General features: G+C 43.8%; 1 protein-coding gene across 1 annotated transcript in view; it reads right to left on the reverse strand.

Annotated features, from left to right (window-relative positions):
* Positions 1–847: 847 nt before the first annotated feature.
* Positions 848–19,948, reverse strand: part of LOC126163022 (rab3 GTPase-activating protein catalytic subunit) — a 477,254-nt gene continuing 458,153 nt past the window's right edge. The window contains exons 13-14 of the mRNA XM_049919892.1: positions 11,551–11,847; positions 848–1,203 (exon numbers count right to left, since the gene is read on the reverse strand). Of these exons, the coding sequence (XP_049775849.1) occupies positions 970–1,203; positions 11,551–11,847 (531 nt within the window). The 3' untranslated portion in view covers positions 848–969. The remainder of the gene's footprint in view (positions 1,204–11,550; positions 11,848–19,948) is intronic.

The raw sequence follows: 19,948 nt of genomic DNA on the forward strand, positions 1-19,948 counted from the left end.
TTTATAATTTTTTGGGTGTTAAAGTACTGTTTGTTCTGTTTTACATAGCCAACTGGTTAGTGTTCTTCACTGTTATTGCCAGCCAGAGTGGCCAAGCGGTTCTAGGCGCTACAGTCTGGAACCGCGCGACCGCTACGGTCGCAAGTTCGTATCCTGCCTCGGGCATGGATGTGTGTGATGTCCTTAGGTTAGTTAGGTTTAAGTAATTCTAAGTTCTAGGGGACTGATGACCTCAGAAGTTAAGTCCCATAGTGCTCAGAACCATTTGAACCATTTTTCAATATTACTTGTCTAAAGGCGGCCACTGCTGGAGTCATCTGGACACTGGGGCATGTTGCACCCGTTTGTAACACAAGAAGTACATGAATTTGAAATTTAATTCTTACATGCATGTAAATGTGGACTGGCTGTTAATTTTACTATAACTTTGTAATAAAGAGTGAAATTCGTTAAACTTTTGGCCTCTAGGTTGTGGTCCAGGAGCCGGCAGATGTGACCGAGCGGTTCTAGGCGCTTCAGTCCGGAACCGCGCTGCTGCTACGGTCGCAGGTTCGAATCCTGCCTCGGGCATGGATGTGTGTGATCTCCTTAGGTTTAAGTAGTTCTAAGTCAAGGGGACTGATAACTTCCGATGTTAAGTCCCATAGTGCTTACAGCAATTTGAAGCAGCTCTTGACTTGAACGATTTGTTCTTCTGTTTTTTTTTAATTGTTTACTCAAGTGTCTTTAAAATGTTGAGCAGCTATTGATTAATTTTACCAGTTTTGTTAAACATTTTACGAGGATATTTTACTTTATTTTTCGGAAAACATTGGGAGAGGGAGTTGAAAGCAAGAACTCGGATACATGCAGTGGCAACAGGCGATAAGCATTTATTTATTTGTCTCTTTGCTAGTAAAATAACAGCGATAAAATATGCGAATAGAGTGAACAGCATCCAGTTTCGGCAGGTCGGCAGCCGGCCCGCGGCTAGTGGAAGGTCGTGTCGAGCGTGAAGCAGGCGGCGATGCGGAAGTCGTGTCGCTGCAGCACGGCGCACATCTTGTGCGGCGCCGGCTGCGAGCACGGCGACGGCCTGGGCGCCACGGCGCGCAGGATGAACTCGCGTCGCGCGGGCTGCGGGAAGGCGGAGGGCCCGCCGCTGCCCGACCACGGCTCGTCCCCCTCGTCCAGCACCTCCGGGTCCGCCAGCATATGTGACGCCTGCACATACGGCAACCCCGCGCTGCGTCAGCAAACGATTGGCTGCCTAACGCACAGGCGCAAATCGGCGGTCGCAGCTGTCTTAACAGTGACTGACCAACACTACCTAGACTACAGGCCTGCGCGCACACTTGTGACGTCACGTACTGATGGCTGGGTCTGTATCGGAACGCTCCCGTTAGGCATTCTGCAGCTATACGAACTTGACGAGTTTTAGAGCTGAGACCGCATAGGGATTCTCGTGCTTTCCTCTTCTACAATGGAAATTTACATCATTGCGTAAAGTAACTGAACAAAACTGCCGTATGATATTTCAAGATGTAAAATTATTTTGACGATTTGCCTCAAATACGCGTTTCTAGGCTCGAATACAAACTGTAATTTTAAATTTTGTCTTTTACCTCGGGAGCTATGTGTTCTTGCAGTAAAAAATCGGCAATATGCAATAACAAGCAGACGTTTTCGGTTTGAAATAAAGCAGCTGGAGCTCCTACAGAATTTAAGAATTTGTTTCCCTGATTATTTTCGTAAATTTTCCTCTCCACTTCAAAATTTGCTGACCTCACACGAAACTCAAATCATTCGACGAAATGGAGCGCATCCTGACGTAATGTTTAATAAATCAAAAAACCCGAAAAAATATTTTATTTCCCTGTTTCTCCAGAACTTTAGAACCTTAATCTTTGACTGAAATTCGTGTCACAGAGTGCTGTTAATTTAAGCACAATGCACTTACATCGAAATTCTGCTTTCTACACTGCTTAATCTGTCGAAAACACTGAATTCATTAAAGCAATTTTCTAAAGTAGTTTACTCAAATTGAAATTATTTCCGAATAGCTGTATATATAAAACTGAACAAAATAATTCTGTAGGTCTTCCAAATAAAACTACTGGAAACTCAATAATCTGGTAGGAATGATAAGGAATACTAACATTTTCGAGCCACACTAATTAATGTAACTATTCTGTGTGACAATAGTTGCTTCGTATTAACCTCGCAGCAATGGCCCAGAATTAAGAAACAAATTATACTGGTACATGGTACATAACAGCTTTCAAAATAATTGGCAAATGTGGTGCAATGGAAACAAATAACACGCTATAAATTTTTTGTCACTTACTTACCCTTGAATGATGCGTAGACACAAATTTCTGTCTGGGAATAGCTGCAATCCACCGATTTCTCAACTTCACACATTTCGGAATTCGAAACATGTGCACTTTCATGTCTTTTTGAGATTTATAATTTCCCTGGCAAAAGGGAACGCAACACTTGTATCCCTAACTTGGAAGAACTGTAGGCGAATACTTTATGAAATATATATCACTTTCACGTGGCATACACTTTCAACACAACATACACGCCAACAAGACTGCCGACTACAGATAAGATGGCCAACAGTCTGTGACGTCACGTGCCAATATGGCCGCTGTGCATAGGCCTTGTGTCTAGAAGGCTTTGGACTGACACGTTGACGCCGGTGGACACAGCAGAGCCTCAAACCTGACGCCCTGTGCTCGCCGGCTCCACTCTTTATAATACAGTAGTGCTGTAGAGTGCATTAATTTTTATTTCCTGAGTAGGTTACGGCCGGTGTACACAAATCCAGATACAATTCTTACCTAACACTTTGATGGAAATGGAAATGAAGTGTGGCTAGGGCCTCCCGTCGGGTAGACCGTTCGCCTGGTGCAAGTCTTCGGCGACTGGCGTGTCGCGGCTGGTACCGGCGGAGGTTCGAGTCCTCCCTCGGGCATGGGTGTGTGTGTGTGTGTGTGTGTGTGTGTGTGTCTTTGTCCTTAGGATAATTTAGGTCAAGTAATGTGTAAGCTTAGGGACTGATGACCTTAGCAGTTAAGTCCCATAAGATTGGGGATGAAAAAACGATGATAAGGACAACACAACACCCAGTCCCTGAGCGGAGAAAATCTCCGGCCCCGCCAGGAATCGAACCCGGGCCGTTAGGTATGACATTCTGTCGCGCTGACCACTCAGCTACTAGGGGCGGACAACACTTTGAGTATTGCAACTAGCTTGGAGAGATTTTAAGACGTCGGAAAAGTGTATCAATCCGAACTGCATACTACCATTACCACAACTCTTTCCTAACAGATTTTTCTTCCCTGATCAGGACTGTCCCTTAAACGATGTTTTATTGGGTAAGCAGCGATAAAATATGCCAGTACATTCGGCGTTCAACACCTACAGGCTGTCCATAAATGTTTACCCTGATCTCAGGATTAAATATTAATTATATTTATGATGGTAACGGTTTTTTGCTACAGATCTACTAGGGAACCCTAAATTTTCTGTACAGCTGTGTTTCATTCAACAGTTTCAACATAATGGGGCCCCTGTGTGAGCCGTATCGTAAAAATGACTTCCCCACAGCAGAAAGCTCAGTGCCTTGTGTGGCCAGCAACAACCAAATCACAGGCTACTGTGCAGTGAAAGTTTGTGTCTCATTATGAAAAAAAAGCACGGAAACCTTTTTAGCGACGGAATTGGTTCAGAAACGGACAAGCAGGGGCAGACCATCTCTCTCGAGGATACTGTCCAGCCAGTTCAAATAGCATTCACGAGGCCGCGACAGAAGTCAATTAGACGAGGTTCGCGGGAGCTTCAAGTGTCACAGAATACAGTGCATAAAATGGTTCGAAACGTTTTAAACTGTAGGCATAGATGACTCAAATTGTTCAGGCACTACAATCAGATGATCGCCCAAAACGTGAACAATTTGCAATGAACAAGTTCACCTTTTGGATGATGACAATGATTTCTTGAAGTGAGTGAGTGAGTGTCTGTGTGTGTGTGTGTGTGTGTGTGTGTGTGTGTGTGTGTGTGTGTGTGTGTTTTCCGATGAGGCTACATTTCATATTTCATGTTTTTGGCTCAGTTGACCGCCATGATGTCCGGATCTGATCGGAAAATCCTCATCTCGTACCAGAAATCATTCGGGACCGCTAATGATTGGCCCACTTTTCTTCCTTGAAAGCAATGTAAATGGATATCTTCACCTAGATATGTTGGTGAATTATGCCGTTCCCCGGCTGCGGGATATGCAACAAACTATCCATCTTTCAGCAAGATGGCGCTCACCTTCATTGGACTCCAGAAGCCCGCGATTTTCTTAATGAAAGCTTCCCCAACAAATGGACTGGCAAAGACAGACCAATTCCATGGCCACCGAGATCACCTGGCGTTGCCACCTTAGATATCTTTCTTTGGGGCTATGTGTACAAAACAAACAGTTCCTGACTTTGTGACACTGCAGCAACGCATCAGAGATGCCACTGGCACAGTCATACCAGACATGCTACAGAATGTGTGGCAAGAGATTGAATACCGGGTTGATATATTTTGCATGTTTCCAGGAGAATGCTTATGGAACGTTCAAAACTTAATGAGTAGAGGCATATGTGGTATAATGCATGTTTTATTTACTGTATCCAATAAAGAGTTACATTGTTCTCTCATCAGGGTATACCTTTATGGACACCCTGTATTTCACATAATTTTCTTCAGCTGTTGAAGACAATTAGACTGTAACCAATCTGTAAGCATAGTCGGTAAAACTTGCTCAGCATCGCCGCAAACGTTTTTTAACACTATGCATTTCCGTTTTTTGGAACTTTCCAACCAGCCTGGACATCCCCAAAAGATTAATATCCATTTCTTTTGCGAGTTCATCAGCTCTTTCCATCAATAAAGACCTAGATATGGTGACATTGTGAGACAGAGCTCGTTTGAACCAAATAAGTAACGTAGTCTCTACATCTTCATGTTTAGCCGTTTGCTCTGGCTCGAGCGTACTGCGCTCATATATTTTTGTAGTTTAGTTTCTTTTTTAATTACCGCACACAGAGGCGTTAATAATGACCTGCTTACACATTTCTGTTTTCGAACTATGTTTGTCATCTTCAAGAGAACACGAAAATATTTTGGCACAAAAGTTACTAATATCGATACCCTACTCACTAATTTCAAATGGACTGTAGATTTTGACAATGACAGTACCACGAGAAAAGCGGCAGCATACTAAAGAATGGTTTCTACCGTTCGTAACAGTCCACTTATGTCCGCTTTTAAATTTCGTCTGACGCATGAAATTAAATTGAAAGAGGCTGTATGAAAAGTGAGTTCTTCGTTGAGAGCTCGGAAAACGGGAACAAGTAGGGAAATTTCTTTTATAACTTTTATTAATCAGTGTATTTAAAAATGTTTCACACGTTGCTGGCTGGGAAACGCCCTCTGAACCGTTGTCCGGCGTCACATAATAGAAAACTGAGTATCCCGAGTAAATTGATGTAGGTGCGACGGAAGTCGCGAAAAATGGTCACACAATACGACTGGGCATCCTCTACAACCAGCATACTTTTTTTTTTTTTTTTGAGAAGACTCAATTAACGTATCATTGTAAATGAATCACACACTGCTTTAGATACAAATTAGGCTGATGGTTTTGGATGGCGCCAGACTCACCCAATATTTGATTTATTTCTTCACTTGCTGCAGTTCAGGTAACACAATGAGTGGTAGTATTTTTAAAAAGGGAAATTTATCAGATGTTTAGCTTCGTACCTCCTTTATCTATCAACTAATGTGAAACAATGGGAAATTGGCGTTTGTAACATTTGAGTCTTTTGTTAGTGGTAGAATTTTAAAGTGAAAAAAATCACAATTTACGTTTCCAATCTGGGGCAATCGTTCTTTGTAATTTTATCTTTGAGTTCAGTAGCTTCTAAGGAGTCCGCCCAGTGACGGAATATTCTCAATATGGTGGTCAGATGAACATCTATGGTAAAATGGTTTGGCGTTAAAATAATTTTTAGAGGGGATTTTTTGCTTGAAAGTAGTGGTTTACAAAAGTTGAATGATAGAGACAAAATTAAACTTCATTGAAAACATCAACACTTGGGATGAAGGCTATAACTATTCCACTGAGGTAGGGAACTGTCACGAGTTGTTTTGTACAGTGTAACGAAAGAAATGAATTAAGAAGTCTTACTGTTGTCGCAACTACAGAAAGGAGGTATACTGGTTTGTCCGACAAGTAAAATCTTTTCGTGTTGTGCGATTTCTGTTCGTGTGAAAATAAAAATCTAGTTTTACATCTATATGCAATCTCTCCCAAACACTGTTACGTACACTGCAGATGGTATGTCCGACAGTGCCAGTTATTCGGGCGTTTTCCCGTTCCATTCGTGTAGGGAGCACGGGAAGGATGGCTGCATAGACGCCTCTGTAAGCGCTGTGACCAGTCCGATCTTGTCCTGCGGTCCCCATGAGAGCGGGATTTGTGATACATTCTGAGCCGAGCTGCGTGGTCGACAGCTCGCGCCCGGCGAGTTCAGCACTTTCTTTGTCGGTTCAAGACTCTTTGGTGTCTCTCTCTGTGGTAGGAAGGAATGAGGTGGTAGAACCTGGCGGAAGTGAGAAATGGAGTCCGTCGGAGCGTACGCGCTTCTTGGGGTGCAATTGACCAGTATCTCTGAAGCATAGATTTTCTGGTGCGAGCCTCGAGGGCGGGCGTTTACCGTAGAACTTTATTCTGGTAGTTCCGTGTCCTTACTGAGCTACGAATGTTATCTCAGTCATCATGCTATTTCTAATTTACGGCATTTACAACCCGTGGTTACCGGTTGTCACACGGTTTTCGGGCAGCACAGCGACTGCCTTGGTTCATTGCGCGTTTATTGTGCCATAGGCGATGTTTCCTGGCCTCTTCATATCACAGTCGTCAAAGGTCTGCGTGTCGATGCTGGGCTGTGATTTTATTAGTAAGGTTGGCCTTGTCTTGGATTATGGCCAAGGGCATATCCATTATAAGTTTGTGCCCTGCATAAAACTTACGTTTTGCCGGCACGCCCATTCGGTGGTGGCCGAGTATGGGAAGTTCGATTTGCAACACTCCTTGGTTGAGGAGACACAGCAAGTGTGGGCGGTAATGGGGCAGTTTCCTCATGTACTTACTGATGAATTAGGTATGACGAATAAGATCGAATATCGGATCCATCTGACAGATCACGTTCGCATTTGGCAATCTCCCTATCGCCTGGCACCTCCGAAAATAAAGGCGTTGCCCCAGGAAATATGCAAAATGTTGGTCGACTGTCATCCGACCACCCATTTCACCTTGTGCTTCCCCCGTTTTTCTTGTGAAAAAGCCCAATGGAGATGGGTTTGGACTTCTTGTTGATTATCGTGTTTTGAATAACAAGATGGTACTTGAATCGCTCCCCTTGCCCGATCTGCACCACTGTTTCACATGCTTTGCCGGCGCAAGATGTTTTACCGTCCTGGACCTCAGCCAAGCCTATTAACAGATTCCCCTAGAGGAGAAATCGAAAGCTGTGACGGCGTTTGTTACAGACTGGAACCTAGACAAATTTATCCTTGTCCCTTTCGGGTTGTCCACTAGAGCAGCAATCCTTTCCCGTTTGTTCGATTCTGTTTTACGTGATGTCAAGTTCAAAATCAGTTATAATCAGCTGGATGACTTATGACGTCGTCATTTATAGCGAGACTTTTCCTGAACATTGGAGCACCTAACAACGTAACAACAAAAATTCTGCAACAACTATCTTCAAATTTATTTACATCAAATCAACCCTGAGGACCTAAAATACGCGAACTTCAGCTTCAAGAATCAGATCCGTAAACAAGAAGAACTGGAGCTAGCTCTACACGAAAAGCTAAGTAAACAAAGTTTATCGTGGTCTTCGCTCCTCTCTAATTTTTCATAAAAGACTTTGCTTATTGTGGACAATAGCTGGAATCACGGAGGAGGGGTGAGATTACAAACTGTCAGTTTAGTTTAGAAACTGACACCTAGGCTCTCTCACGGATTCTAGCGCGTTCCCATAAGATAGGGCGTATGGTGAGGTGGTCGGAGCGTATTTCTGAATTCAGGTTTTCAGTAAAGCATCTAAGGTACAGCGAAAACGTCGTCGCTGATGCGCTACGCCGTATTTTCGAGTCTGGTGATGAGAAAATGTCCGCGATTGTCCGACCAGGGAGCCACCATTAGTGCACTCTCGGCTGAGGTGGCCGAGTTGTTTGATCATCGTCAGCAACAAGATTCCGACCCAGCCCCCTCTCATATTAAGCAGCATCTTCAATCTGGATAGGAGGTGTCCAGGTACCAGCTTAAAAAGGGAATTTTGTGTTTACAAACCAAGGGCGATGGTCAGTGGAAAATTTGTTTGCCTCGCGATCTCTTTCCCGCTTTCTTTAAACATTACCATCAGTCGCTGTCAGCTGTATTCTTAGGCATTTATAAAATCAGACACAAGATCAAGCAACATATGACTTGGCCCCCGCTCTATAAGGATATAATGGTCGATGGCTGGGCATTGCCGAGAATTGTAAGTTGGTAAAGAGCGGATTGCTGCACTGCACCTGTGCCGAACGTCCTATGAAACATATTTTCATTGACTATGTCGCCCCCCTTCCCCGGACTCAGGAAGGTTACTGTTGTATTTTCTTTGCAGTGGACGCCTTCTCGCGTCTTGTATGGTTGATGTCGAGCAGGAGAGAGAGTAACCTTTGGGGCCACTGCTAAACATCTTAGTAAAATTATCTCGCTCTTTGGTCTTCGTGTCACTCTCCTCAGCGATAACGCGCAGCCTTCGTGGCTCGGGGATTCCTTATGTTTTGTTTTTGTAATGGGACCCATCACGTAAATACTACCCCCTATTACACTCAACCGTCTTTCGCGGAGAAAGTTGATAGGAACTTGAAAGCTGCGCTTACCTTTCAGAGGCGCTGTCGAAGTGGGACAGCTCCCTACCGCGGCTGAATTTTGCTTTTCACGTAGCGAGGCACGAAGCTCATCAAGCAGTGGCGACGTCCTCAACGCACGCCCATCCTGCACTTTCGCCGCTGTCCAACTTGAGGTGAAATAGCGGACTTGATTCCTGATCAGGCGACTCCCAAGTTTCTTAGGACAATTGGCGTAGGGCGAGAGCGAACATTATGAGGTCTCATCAAATGGAAGCGGCGTGCTACAACCATAGACGAGGGCCTGCTAATTTGAAGGTAGCGAACGTGGTCTGCGTTCACAACCTTGGAGCTCGTGACAAAGTGGGCAAGGCATCGAGTAAGCTTATGCCACGTTTTGTGTGTCTGTGGTGCGTCCCAGAGGTCCCCACTGTTCACGATGCGAATGAAGGATGAGTCATCCGACCATGTGCAAAAGGTACACGTGAGTCAGATTAAATCTGCTAATACTATCGGACATGTTATTGTTTCCCTTATTGACCTGCCTCCCTGGGGGGAGGCTAAGGTGTGCTGCGAGGTCGATAATTAGCGCCCGACGAGCTGCGCACTTTGTTTACCGGTCCGAGGGTCTTTGGTTTCTCTCAGTGTTTGGAAGGAAGGTCGAGAGTTATCATGGACGAGGTCATTCTGATCGGGATACTTCATTACATTTGAGCTCAGTATAAATTCTAAAATTCTATAAGAAATGGACGTCAGTCGGTAGTTTTGTGGATTACTTCCGCTACCACCTTGTAGACGAATATAACATTTACTTTCATCGAGCTACTAGGCACCGTTTTTCGTCCGGAGGAAGGAGCTACGATATATTATATTCTTAGTTAAAAGAGGATCCCACTCAGCCGTAAATTCGATATAAAATTTATTTATTTATTTATTTACACGTCAAGTTCCGTAGGACTAAATTGAGGAGCAAATCTCCAAGGCAATGGAATGTGTCAGTACATGAAATTACAACATAAAAGTAACAACAGATAAAAATAAATGTTCACGAAGCTGAAAAAAGTCAGTCCATAAGTTTAAGTAAACGCAATCAACAATACAATGAGAATCAGCTTAATTTTTCAAGGAACTCCTTGACAGAACAGGAGGAGTGATCCATGAGGAAACTCTTCAGTTTCGATTTGAAAGCGCGTGGATTTCTGTTAAGATTTTTGAATTCGAGTGGCAGCTTATTGAAACTGGTTGCAGCAGTATACTGCACACCTTTTTGCACAAGAGTTAAGGAAGTCCGATCCAAATGCAGATTTGATTTCTGCCGAGTATTAACCGAGTGTAAGCTGCTTATTCTTAGGAATAAACTAATACTGGTAACAAGAAACGACAATAAGGAATATACATATAGAGAGGCCAATGTCAAAATACCCAGACTCGTGAGCAGAGGTCGACAAGAGGTTCGTGAACTCACACCACTTACTGCCCGAATGGCCCGTTTATGAGCCAAAAATATCCTTGTAGAATGCGAAGAGTTACCCCAAAATATAATACCATATGACATAAGCGAATGAAAATAAGCAAAATAGACTAATTTTCGTGTCGAAGTATCACTCACTTCTGATACCGTTCGAATAGTAAAAATGACAGTATTAAGTCTCTGAACGAGATCCTGAACGTGGGCTTTCCACTACAGCTTACTATCTACCTGACCATCTAGAAATTTAAACTGTTCAGTTTCACTAATCGTATGACTGTTCTGTGAAATTAAAACGTCAGGTTTTTTTTAATTGCCCGCATCTCGTGGTCGTGCGGTAGCGTTCTCGCTTCCCACGCCCGGGTTCCCGGGTTCGATTCCCGGCGTGGTCAGGGATTTTCTCTGCCTCGTGATGGCTGGGTGTTGTGTGCTGTCCTTAGGTTAGTTAGGTTTAAGTAGTTCTAAGTTCTAGGGGACTTACGACCACAGCAGTTGAGTCCCATAGTGCTCAGAGCTATTTGAACCATTTTTTTTTGTTGAATTGTGTGTTAGAAACTGTAAAAACTGAGTCTCACTGTGATTTAATTTTAGTTTATTTTCTACAAGCCATGAACTGAGGGCATGTACTGCACTATCTGAAACCGAGCCAATGTTGCACACAACATCCTTTACTACCAAGCTAGCGTCATCAGCAAACAGAAATATTTTTATAGTTACCCGTAATACTAGAGGGCATATCATTTATATAAATAAGGAACAGGAGTGGCCCCAACACTGATCCCTGGGGCATCCCCCACTTGACAGTACCCCACTCAGATCCCACATCACAGCCATTATCATCCCTGTGAATAATGACCTATTGCTGCCTGTCACTAAAGTAAGAGGTGAACCGATTGTGAGCTACTCCCCATATTCCGTAATGGTAGTTTTGTGGTTTACTTCCGCTACCGTCTTGTAGAAGAATATAACATTTACTTTCATCGAACTACTAGGCACGGTTTTTCGTCCGAAGGAAGGAGCTGCTATAGATTATTAATCTGGTGGGGTGGGGTTCCAGTTGATAGCATACAGTTACGGAAGAGTTAAACTGGAGTACGGCAGAGGAGAGGGAGGGGCTTTAGACAACAGATCGGCACTAGACTGGTGCCACACACCTTGTGCGCCTCTGCGAAGAAGGCCCGGACGCGCGCCGCCAGCAGCCCGCGCGGCCCGCCGGGCAGGTCGGCCCTGGGCGCCTGCAGCAGCGCGTACACGAAGCGGCGCGCCTCCTCGCTGGCGGCGCTGGAGCTGGAGCTGGAACCAGTGCTGGAGCCCGGCTCAGGGCCGGAGCCGGAGCTGGTCGAGGGGCCGGCATCGCCACCGCCGTCGCCGTCCTCGCCGCAGAACTTGGCCATCAGCGAGCGCGCCTGCGCCATCAGCGCCTCCGCAGACGCGATCTCGTGGCTCAGCTTCTGCAATAACATTACAAACGCACACGCAAAGTGTTAGGTCTGAGGCCCCCTTGTGTAGCACTTCCACTGACCTCTTACATCGGATGGGGAACTACACGTACAAAAAAAACATATTACACAATTTCTGGTTTATTTACCTACATAATGATTCAGAGAAACAGGTGTGGTATCACGTATCGATACCACACTTCAGGTGTTGAGTTGGCAGCGGAATTGCAAGTTTGTGTCGAACGCCGACAGCAGTCGTACGGGATCCAATGGAATCCGCCTACTGCGCCCCACGTCCAGCAACTCCACTGCCACGATACCTAAGGAGGCCCGGCGGCAGCTGTTCAGAGCCACTTCACCACGTGTTGCTACTCTGGTTCGTCATCACGGTTCGTGCCGAGGCCCACGAGAAAGACAGGCCACGGCGCGTACGTCACGAAAGTAGTCCTGAACGCGATCGCTCGCTCATCTCTCAAGGGAACCTCACCATCGCACCCCCCCTCAGATTTAGTTATAAGGTGACACAGTGGATAGGCCTTGAAAAACTGAACACAGATCAATCGAGAAAACAGGAAGAAGTTGTGTGGAACTATGAAAAAAATAAGCAAAATATACAAACTGAGTAGTCCATGCCCAAGATAGGCAACATCAAGGATAATGTGAGCTCAGTAGCGCCGTGGTCCCGTGGTTAGCGTGAGCAGCTGCGGAACGAGAGGTCCTTGGTTCAAGTCTACCCTCGAGTGAAACGTTTAATTTTTTTATTTTCAGACAATTATTATCTGTCCGTCCGTTATGTTTTCATCACTTTTTTTGGCAGTGATTATCACATTCACAAGAAAACCTAAATCGGGCAATGTAGAAGAATCTTTTTACACATTCGCCAAGTGTACAAGTTAGGTGGGTCGACAACATCTTCCTGTCATGTGACGCACATGCCGTGACCAGTGTCGTATAGAATATATCAGACGTGTTTTCCTGTGGAGGAATCGGTTGACCTATGACCCTGCAATCAAATGTTTTCGGTTCCCATTGGAGAGGCACGTCCTTTCACAGACACTAAACGTATTACAGAGAACAGAGACGTCAATGAACGAACGGACAGATCATAACTTTGCGAAAATAAAGAAAGTAAAATTTTCACGTAAGGGAAGACTTGAACCAAGGACCTCTAGTTCGGCAGCTGCTCGCGCTAACCACGGGACCACGGCGCTCCTGAGCTCACATTATCCTTGATGTTGACTATCTTGCGCATGCACTACTCAGTTTGTATATTTTGCTTATTTTTTTCATAGTTCCACACAACTTCTTCCTGTTTTCTTGATTGATCTGTGTTCCGTTTTTCAAGGCCTATTCACTGTGCCAACTTATAACTAAATCTGAGGGGGGTGCGATGGGGAGGTTCCCTGGTCAGCAGACAAAATGCGTATCTAAACCTGTTAACTCGCACCTGGACATGTACGTACTAACGAGAATTGCATCTTCCACTGGAATCTGCTATTATGAAGTCTTACTGATTAACAGTACTACAGCAAAATTCGTCTTTTGCTGACCATCTTCTAATTACAGGTCATTCACCAAAAGCCATCTGCGACAGCAACAGTTTGCACACCGAAAGGAAAGGGCATAAACTAGATATTCTAGAAGAACTAGAGATCTTCAAACATCTTGCTCGAAAGGATAGCCTCATCCTTAACGAATAGCTACAGCTACGTAAGAAAAATTTTTTCAACGGTATTAAGCCATTACTCGATATCTGACTTCGGGTATCCTTGTGTTCTAAGGTAGTCCTATGTTTCTAATTATCAAATGTTTCTTGGCTATATTTCACGTCAACATTGTTTTCTACAAGTTGTCACTGAGTCCTATCTACATTTTCATAATGATGTTTCCATGTTTTATCTTACTGTTATAAGCTTCGATGCAGGCAAAATGTTATGTTGTATGCTACTATCATACAAACATTGCTTTCCATTATGTACCAAATACCGTTCATTTATAATCATTTCTGCCTATATTTCAACGTGAAGTAGCCTAATTGTATCTACGGCTACTAGATGGCGCGCTCGTTGCAGTGCCATGTTCACCTGGCCGCATTTGCTAACGCAGGCACCTCAGTCCGTTTGCAACCTGTAACCGCGTGGCCCTTAGTGGCTCGCCATCACAGTTTTTTATCTTAAATATCTTTGTGACTAATGCCCTTTTGGCATATTTATTATTTTATAAATGACATATAAGTACTGCCAGTCTTTCACGATGATTCTATCCTTATACTCTGTATCATATGTTTTTAGTCATATTTCCGTGACCATGTTATATACCATTCTTTGATTTAAATTCTGAGGAAGACACTCCTAGCAGTATTGAAACCCGGTTAATTCGTTGAAAATAGTGACCGAGGGCTGTTTCCTTTCAATTGCAAAATTTAATTTAAGATCAATACTCGATGTAAATGGTATAACGGCTTGCTTATAGCATTTAGTTCAAAATGGTTCAAATGACTCTATGGGCCTTAACTTCTGAGGTCATCAGCCCCCTAGAACTTAGAACTACTTAAACCTAACTAACCTAAGGACATCACACACATCCATGCCCGAGGCAGGATTCGAAGCTGCGACCGTAGCGGCCGCGCGGTTCCAGACTGAAGCGCCTACAACCGCTCGGCCACTCCGGCCGGTTATAGCATTTAATCTGTTCTGCTTCACAGTACTCATTACATGCTGGAAGTGGTGGACAAACAACAGTAAGATTCAATTTTCGTTTGTACGGACACGCCTAGTTACGAGTTAACAGGTGTAGAAACGTAGTTTGTCTGCTGATTTGAGCGAGCGCAGCCCTACCTTCGTGATGTACGCGCCGCGGCCTGTTTTTCTCGTAGACCTCGGGTTCGTGCTGAGGACAGGGAGCTTTGTAGTAATTGCTATTGTATGAGCTGGACTCTACTTCTTGTCGCATTATTTGTAACAAGTCTTCGTACGTTCGGAAAAATACGAGTAAATCTTCTGTTTACTATGCAAACTGTTCGCTAATCATTACTGCTCCTGTCTGCGCCATGGCGGTTCATTTCACCTTCCCACTATCAATAGCTTGTAGCTGGCGTCTCACCAGGTGTCCCGTATTACTCCCTTGTGCGGTTATCGCTGCCTCGGCTAGGCTTCAAAAGTGGACACTACAGCGGCGTCGGGGACGCCTTCGAACTCCACAATGCAGGGAGTTCACGTGTAGTCTTCGTGCAGAGTGGAGCTCGAGCCAGCCGCACTGCTTGCAGCAACGGACACGAGGTGCCCATCGGCACGAAGTCTTTTTCCGGGTCGTCGGTCACCCTTCTTCGCCAGGACTGGGTAGGAGGCAAAAGGTTTCGTTCACCTACGCGGCGCATATCTGGTTGCTCAGCTCTTCGCACCGATTTGCCGCTTCGCAAGCTGTTTGAGTGGATGTTGGTGTTTATATTTCATCGAGTAGTCAACCACATTTTTGTTTTTTGACTATATGATTCTAGGACAAATTTATTGCCACGTGTGCTCTATATGTTTTTTTGAAGTGAGTTGTGTTAATCTGTTGGCCAGGGTTCCTTCTAAAAATTTGCCATGCTTAACGTTGTTAGGACTATTTGTTCCTTTTTATTAAAATTTGCTTTGTTTTCAAATTGGTTTGTGCGAGAGAACAAACTGTTTCTAAATTTTAATAATTGTTTTCACTATGTTTTAGTAGCTGGTGTGCTTTCTGGTATCATTACGAGGGTAATCCCAAAAGTAAGGTCTCCTATTTTCTTTGTAAGTACACAGACCTGTTTAGTTCTACAATGGTTTACATCAGTTTACAGCTTGAACATTTAACTATTTTTCGACATAATAACCATTTCTGTGGCGCGCGGAGTGGCTGCGCGGTTAGAGACGCCATGTCACGAATCGGGCGGCCTCTCCCGCCGGAGGTTCGAGTCCTCCCTCGGCCATGGGTGTGTGTTGTCCTTAGCGTAAGTTAGTTTAAGTAGTGTGTAAGTCTAGGAACCGATGACCTCAGCAGTTTGGTCCCACAGGAATCCACATACATTTGAACATTTTGAACCATTTCTGTCGATGCATTTTTGTAGACTCTGTGGCAGTTTTTGTATGCCCATGTCATACCAGCTCGCCGCCATGCTGTTCAGAAAGTTATGAACCTCTTCTTTCACCTCGTCGTTGGAGCTGAATCGCTTTCCGGCCGAATGTTCTTTTAACCTAGGGAACAAGTGATAGTCACTGGGCGCCAAGTTAGGACTATAGGCTGGGAGGGTGATTTATGTTCCACTGGAACTGTTGCAGGAGAGCAACGGTTTGCCAAGCGATGTGTGGGCGAGCGTTGTCATGGAGAATGTGTACGCCCTTGCTCAGCATTCCTCTTTTACGGTTCTGAATTGCCCGTTTGAGTTTTATCAGAGTCTCACAGTACCTGTCAGCGTTAATTGTGGTCACAGTGGGCATAAAGTCGATCAACAACACCCCTGTCCAATCCCAAAAAAACCGGCTGTCATGACTTTACCGGCAGACTGCAAACTCTCTACACCACTTAAGAAAATTTTTGACATCCATGCACGACTCACCACACTCTTCCGTCAATTGGCTTTGGATTTCAATCGGCGCAGTGCCTTTTGCGTTCAAAAACCGAATAACTGCGCGCCATTCGCACTTGGCGGTAACATCCAACGGGAGCTCCATTCTCAACGGTCGCCAAGCCAAGACTGCGCGGCGTGCGCATGTTTACACACAGCGCGAGGAAGGACTCTTCATAGCAGTGTGACCAACTGCCACACAGAGTTCTGTACTTATAAAAAAAAATAGGAGACCTTACTTTTGCGATTACCCTCGTATTATCCAGCCCTTTAAGCTGTGTATTATGACCTCCAGCTAATGGTAAAATCTTAGCTAGTTGTTATTTATATTCATTCCTGGAAGAATTTACAGCTCCCTTTGAGTAGTTCTCTTTTACACCTCACATTTTTAGCGAAGCTTATTTCCTAAGGCATATGACATTACAGAAAAGGTTCTATAGGGGTAGTCGTGGTTAAACAATAACTTTCAATTGTAGTGTAATTCAGTGAGGCATTTATTACATGTTTCATTACACCACCAACTAAGTTGCAAGCGAGCGTTCCGTGTTGGGGGCTTCTTGCCACGTTGGCCTGGCTTGCTAGCGGCCGTGTGGACGGCTCTCGAGAATTTCCTAGCAAGGTTTGCTATTTGTTTGTAGTCTGTGACCTGGCTGACTGTGCTCAATTTGAGTACTTAATGTTATCTGACTTACACTGTAAATGAAATTTTGCTGTCAGTCAAGAGGCTTTCATCTGATTAATGGGCTTCTCACGAGGAATTTTCCCTTTAATGTTATTTTTCTGTTTCATACACATTGTAACCTTGATCTAAATTTTATTTTAAATTATATGGTCTAATCCTTTTTGGGCAAACCGTAAAGGTGAACTGTTACGTCTTGTTAACTAGATAATATTTATCTTTCTGGGGTCTGCCTAAAGTAACGGTTTTGAGCTCGCTTGCAGAAATTTACTAGAGCTTAATTTTAATTGATTGCTGGTTTATGTAATTTTTTATATTCATATTTTTAAACGCCAACATTGTTAAAGTATTATCTTCTTGCATCTTCTTTAAGGCTATTAAAAGGGTAACTGTGTTATTCACCAATTACAGCGCTTTTCAAGTATATATATTTAACTTGGCAAATTAAGGGGGAATTTTCGCACCTGTTTTCTTAAAGGGGATCAGTTGTTATCTTGAAAAATAAATGTATGTTGTCAAAACGATAAATGATGTTAGGCCTTCCGTGTCATTTCCTTGATCCTGGCAATTCCCCATTACACTGTTCAGCTTCCCTACGACCACAGCGCGGAAAAAAAGTTTGCAATTTGTGCTGCTAGCCGTGGGCATTCCTAACGACGAGAAACATACAGAAACAAGCTCACACCATCTTGCCATTTAGTTAATATGGATACTTGAAGTAGTGCGCGACGTTCTTTTGACATCAAAGCTTTTTACAAAAACAATGACAATTTGGAGGCTGCTCGCAGAGAATTTTGCCAACACTTTAATTCAAGACGCCACGATCATGGTCCATTAGCATATGGAATTAACACCAAGATACATAATTTTGAGCAGGCAGACTGAGCAACAGGTGTGTGAACCATTTGCACATAAGAAAATACCGAAACTTAAATCCCTGTCTGAAAGAACACACCCTACTGACGGTCCATAGCTCTACGAAATATTACAAACTTAATTCGCTGAATGCGAACTCCTTGCTATCGCCTGTATTAGGTGTAGACCTACTACTCAATGGTGACACATGAAAATTTGTGCCAGACCGGGATTCGAACCCGAATTTCCCGCTCATCACGAGCGGTCGTCTTAACTACGTCGGCTATCCGTGCATGCTGAGCTGACCGAAACTTGTCACGCTACCTACATACTTACAACGTAGACCACTGAATTCATCTCTAATGCTTGCAAGTTACTTGGGTTCCCGCAACAGAGACAATCAGAATAAGAGGAATCGAGACCAATGTTGTTATGAATTCAGTGCACTACGATATATGGTTGTAGTAAGTGTGTTCGTCTGGGGAGTGAAGACGTTGCAGTCAAAAGTAGAGATTAAACGGAACACAGTTTGTGTCATATGCAACAATGTAGTACGCACATTTGTTGACGGTTTGGCCATCAAAATTGTGCGGTGAAAGATATTCCCTTACCAGTCTGTTGGGTGTGCTATTCACGAAGCACGCCACTTACCCTATTAATTTTGAGTGCAGACGTCATACATGTGGGTAAAACCTTCCAGCTAGCGTCATTGGAACAGTAGCGCATCAGTAGGTTAAAACACGTATCATAGTAAAACACTCCGCTCACATGCCATGTGCAGGTTACAGTCAGCAGTTTATGTTAACACGTTTAGTGGAAGATAATATTTCATCTTATGCCAATGGTATACGCCATACGGCCTATTTATAAAGATGTTAAACACAGTGTCATAGACATTCCGTATCTAAAAAAAGCGTGTACTATTATCTCCTTAAGCTGGCTTCTCCGATTATGGACGTAGTTTGCTTGGTTCTTCGCTGGAACAATTACTTTGGGAGTGATCTGCATTTTACTAAGTTTAATCAGTCCACATTGATATTACTAGCAATTAAAGATTTAAACTTAAGAAAAACTATGCATTTGCAGATTTCTTTGCTGATTTATTGTGAAACATTCCCATTATACTGATTAACATAAGGTTTTAGAGTTCTCAGTTGAATCAGTTCGTCCAAATGGCACAACGTTTCGGTGGGAAACCCGAAACCTTCATATCAGTTCAATGTCTAGATCACATACCTGCTGTTAGCCAAATTATGTTTACTTAAATCATTACTCTTCATTAACACTGCTATGCTGATTTCTTATCACATGCTACCATTCTACTTGTTGTTTTTCAAAACTGTATTTACTTAAATTTTTTTAGGTGGAGGAGCCGATATTCGTCAGGAATACCGAAACCACTGACCAATCTTGGTATTAACTGTGTAGTTGTCATTACCCACAGTACCTTTATATAGGGTGTTTACGTAAGAGCGGACAAAAATGTAACAGGACAATTTGAGGTAGGGATCCTGGGGTCTACCGCTTTGTCTAGCATTACTGCTTACGAACTTATTTACAGCTAACATGCCTACAAGTTTACACGTACTGTGTTAATTTCCGTTTACATTCTTTATTTTCTGCAAGGAAACAAGGAGGACGTGCCTGATAACTAGGAAGACATGTTGCAGGTTTTATTTACTTTACTTGTCCATAAGGTGGGTCTGTTGTATCGTATTTACATTGTCATGACAAAACTTGCTATGAACCAATGACAGAGTCATTCATTAGTCAGTACTATCCAAAGACGTACAGTTCAATACGATGGAGCAGCACTGGTACATTTTCGCAGAACGTTGCAATGCTCTCGCTGCTGACAGGCCGTACAGGGAACGATTTCCTGACAAGCATCATCCGTCACGACAAGTGTTTATTTCTCTCGATCGGTGAATGCTGAGGACTGGTTCATTGTAGAGAAGAAACGAGGGAGGAGCACGACATACGGACTACTCGCA

The sequence above is a fragment of the Schistocerca cancellata genome, chromosome 2, assembly GCF_023864275.1.
Source record: "Schistocerca cancellata isolate TAMUIC-IGC-003103 chromosome 2, iqSchCanc2.1, whole genome shotgun sequence".
Lineage (NCBI taxonomy): Eukaryota > Metazoa > Arthropoda > Insecta > Orthoptera > Acrididae > Schistocerca > Schistocerca cancellata.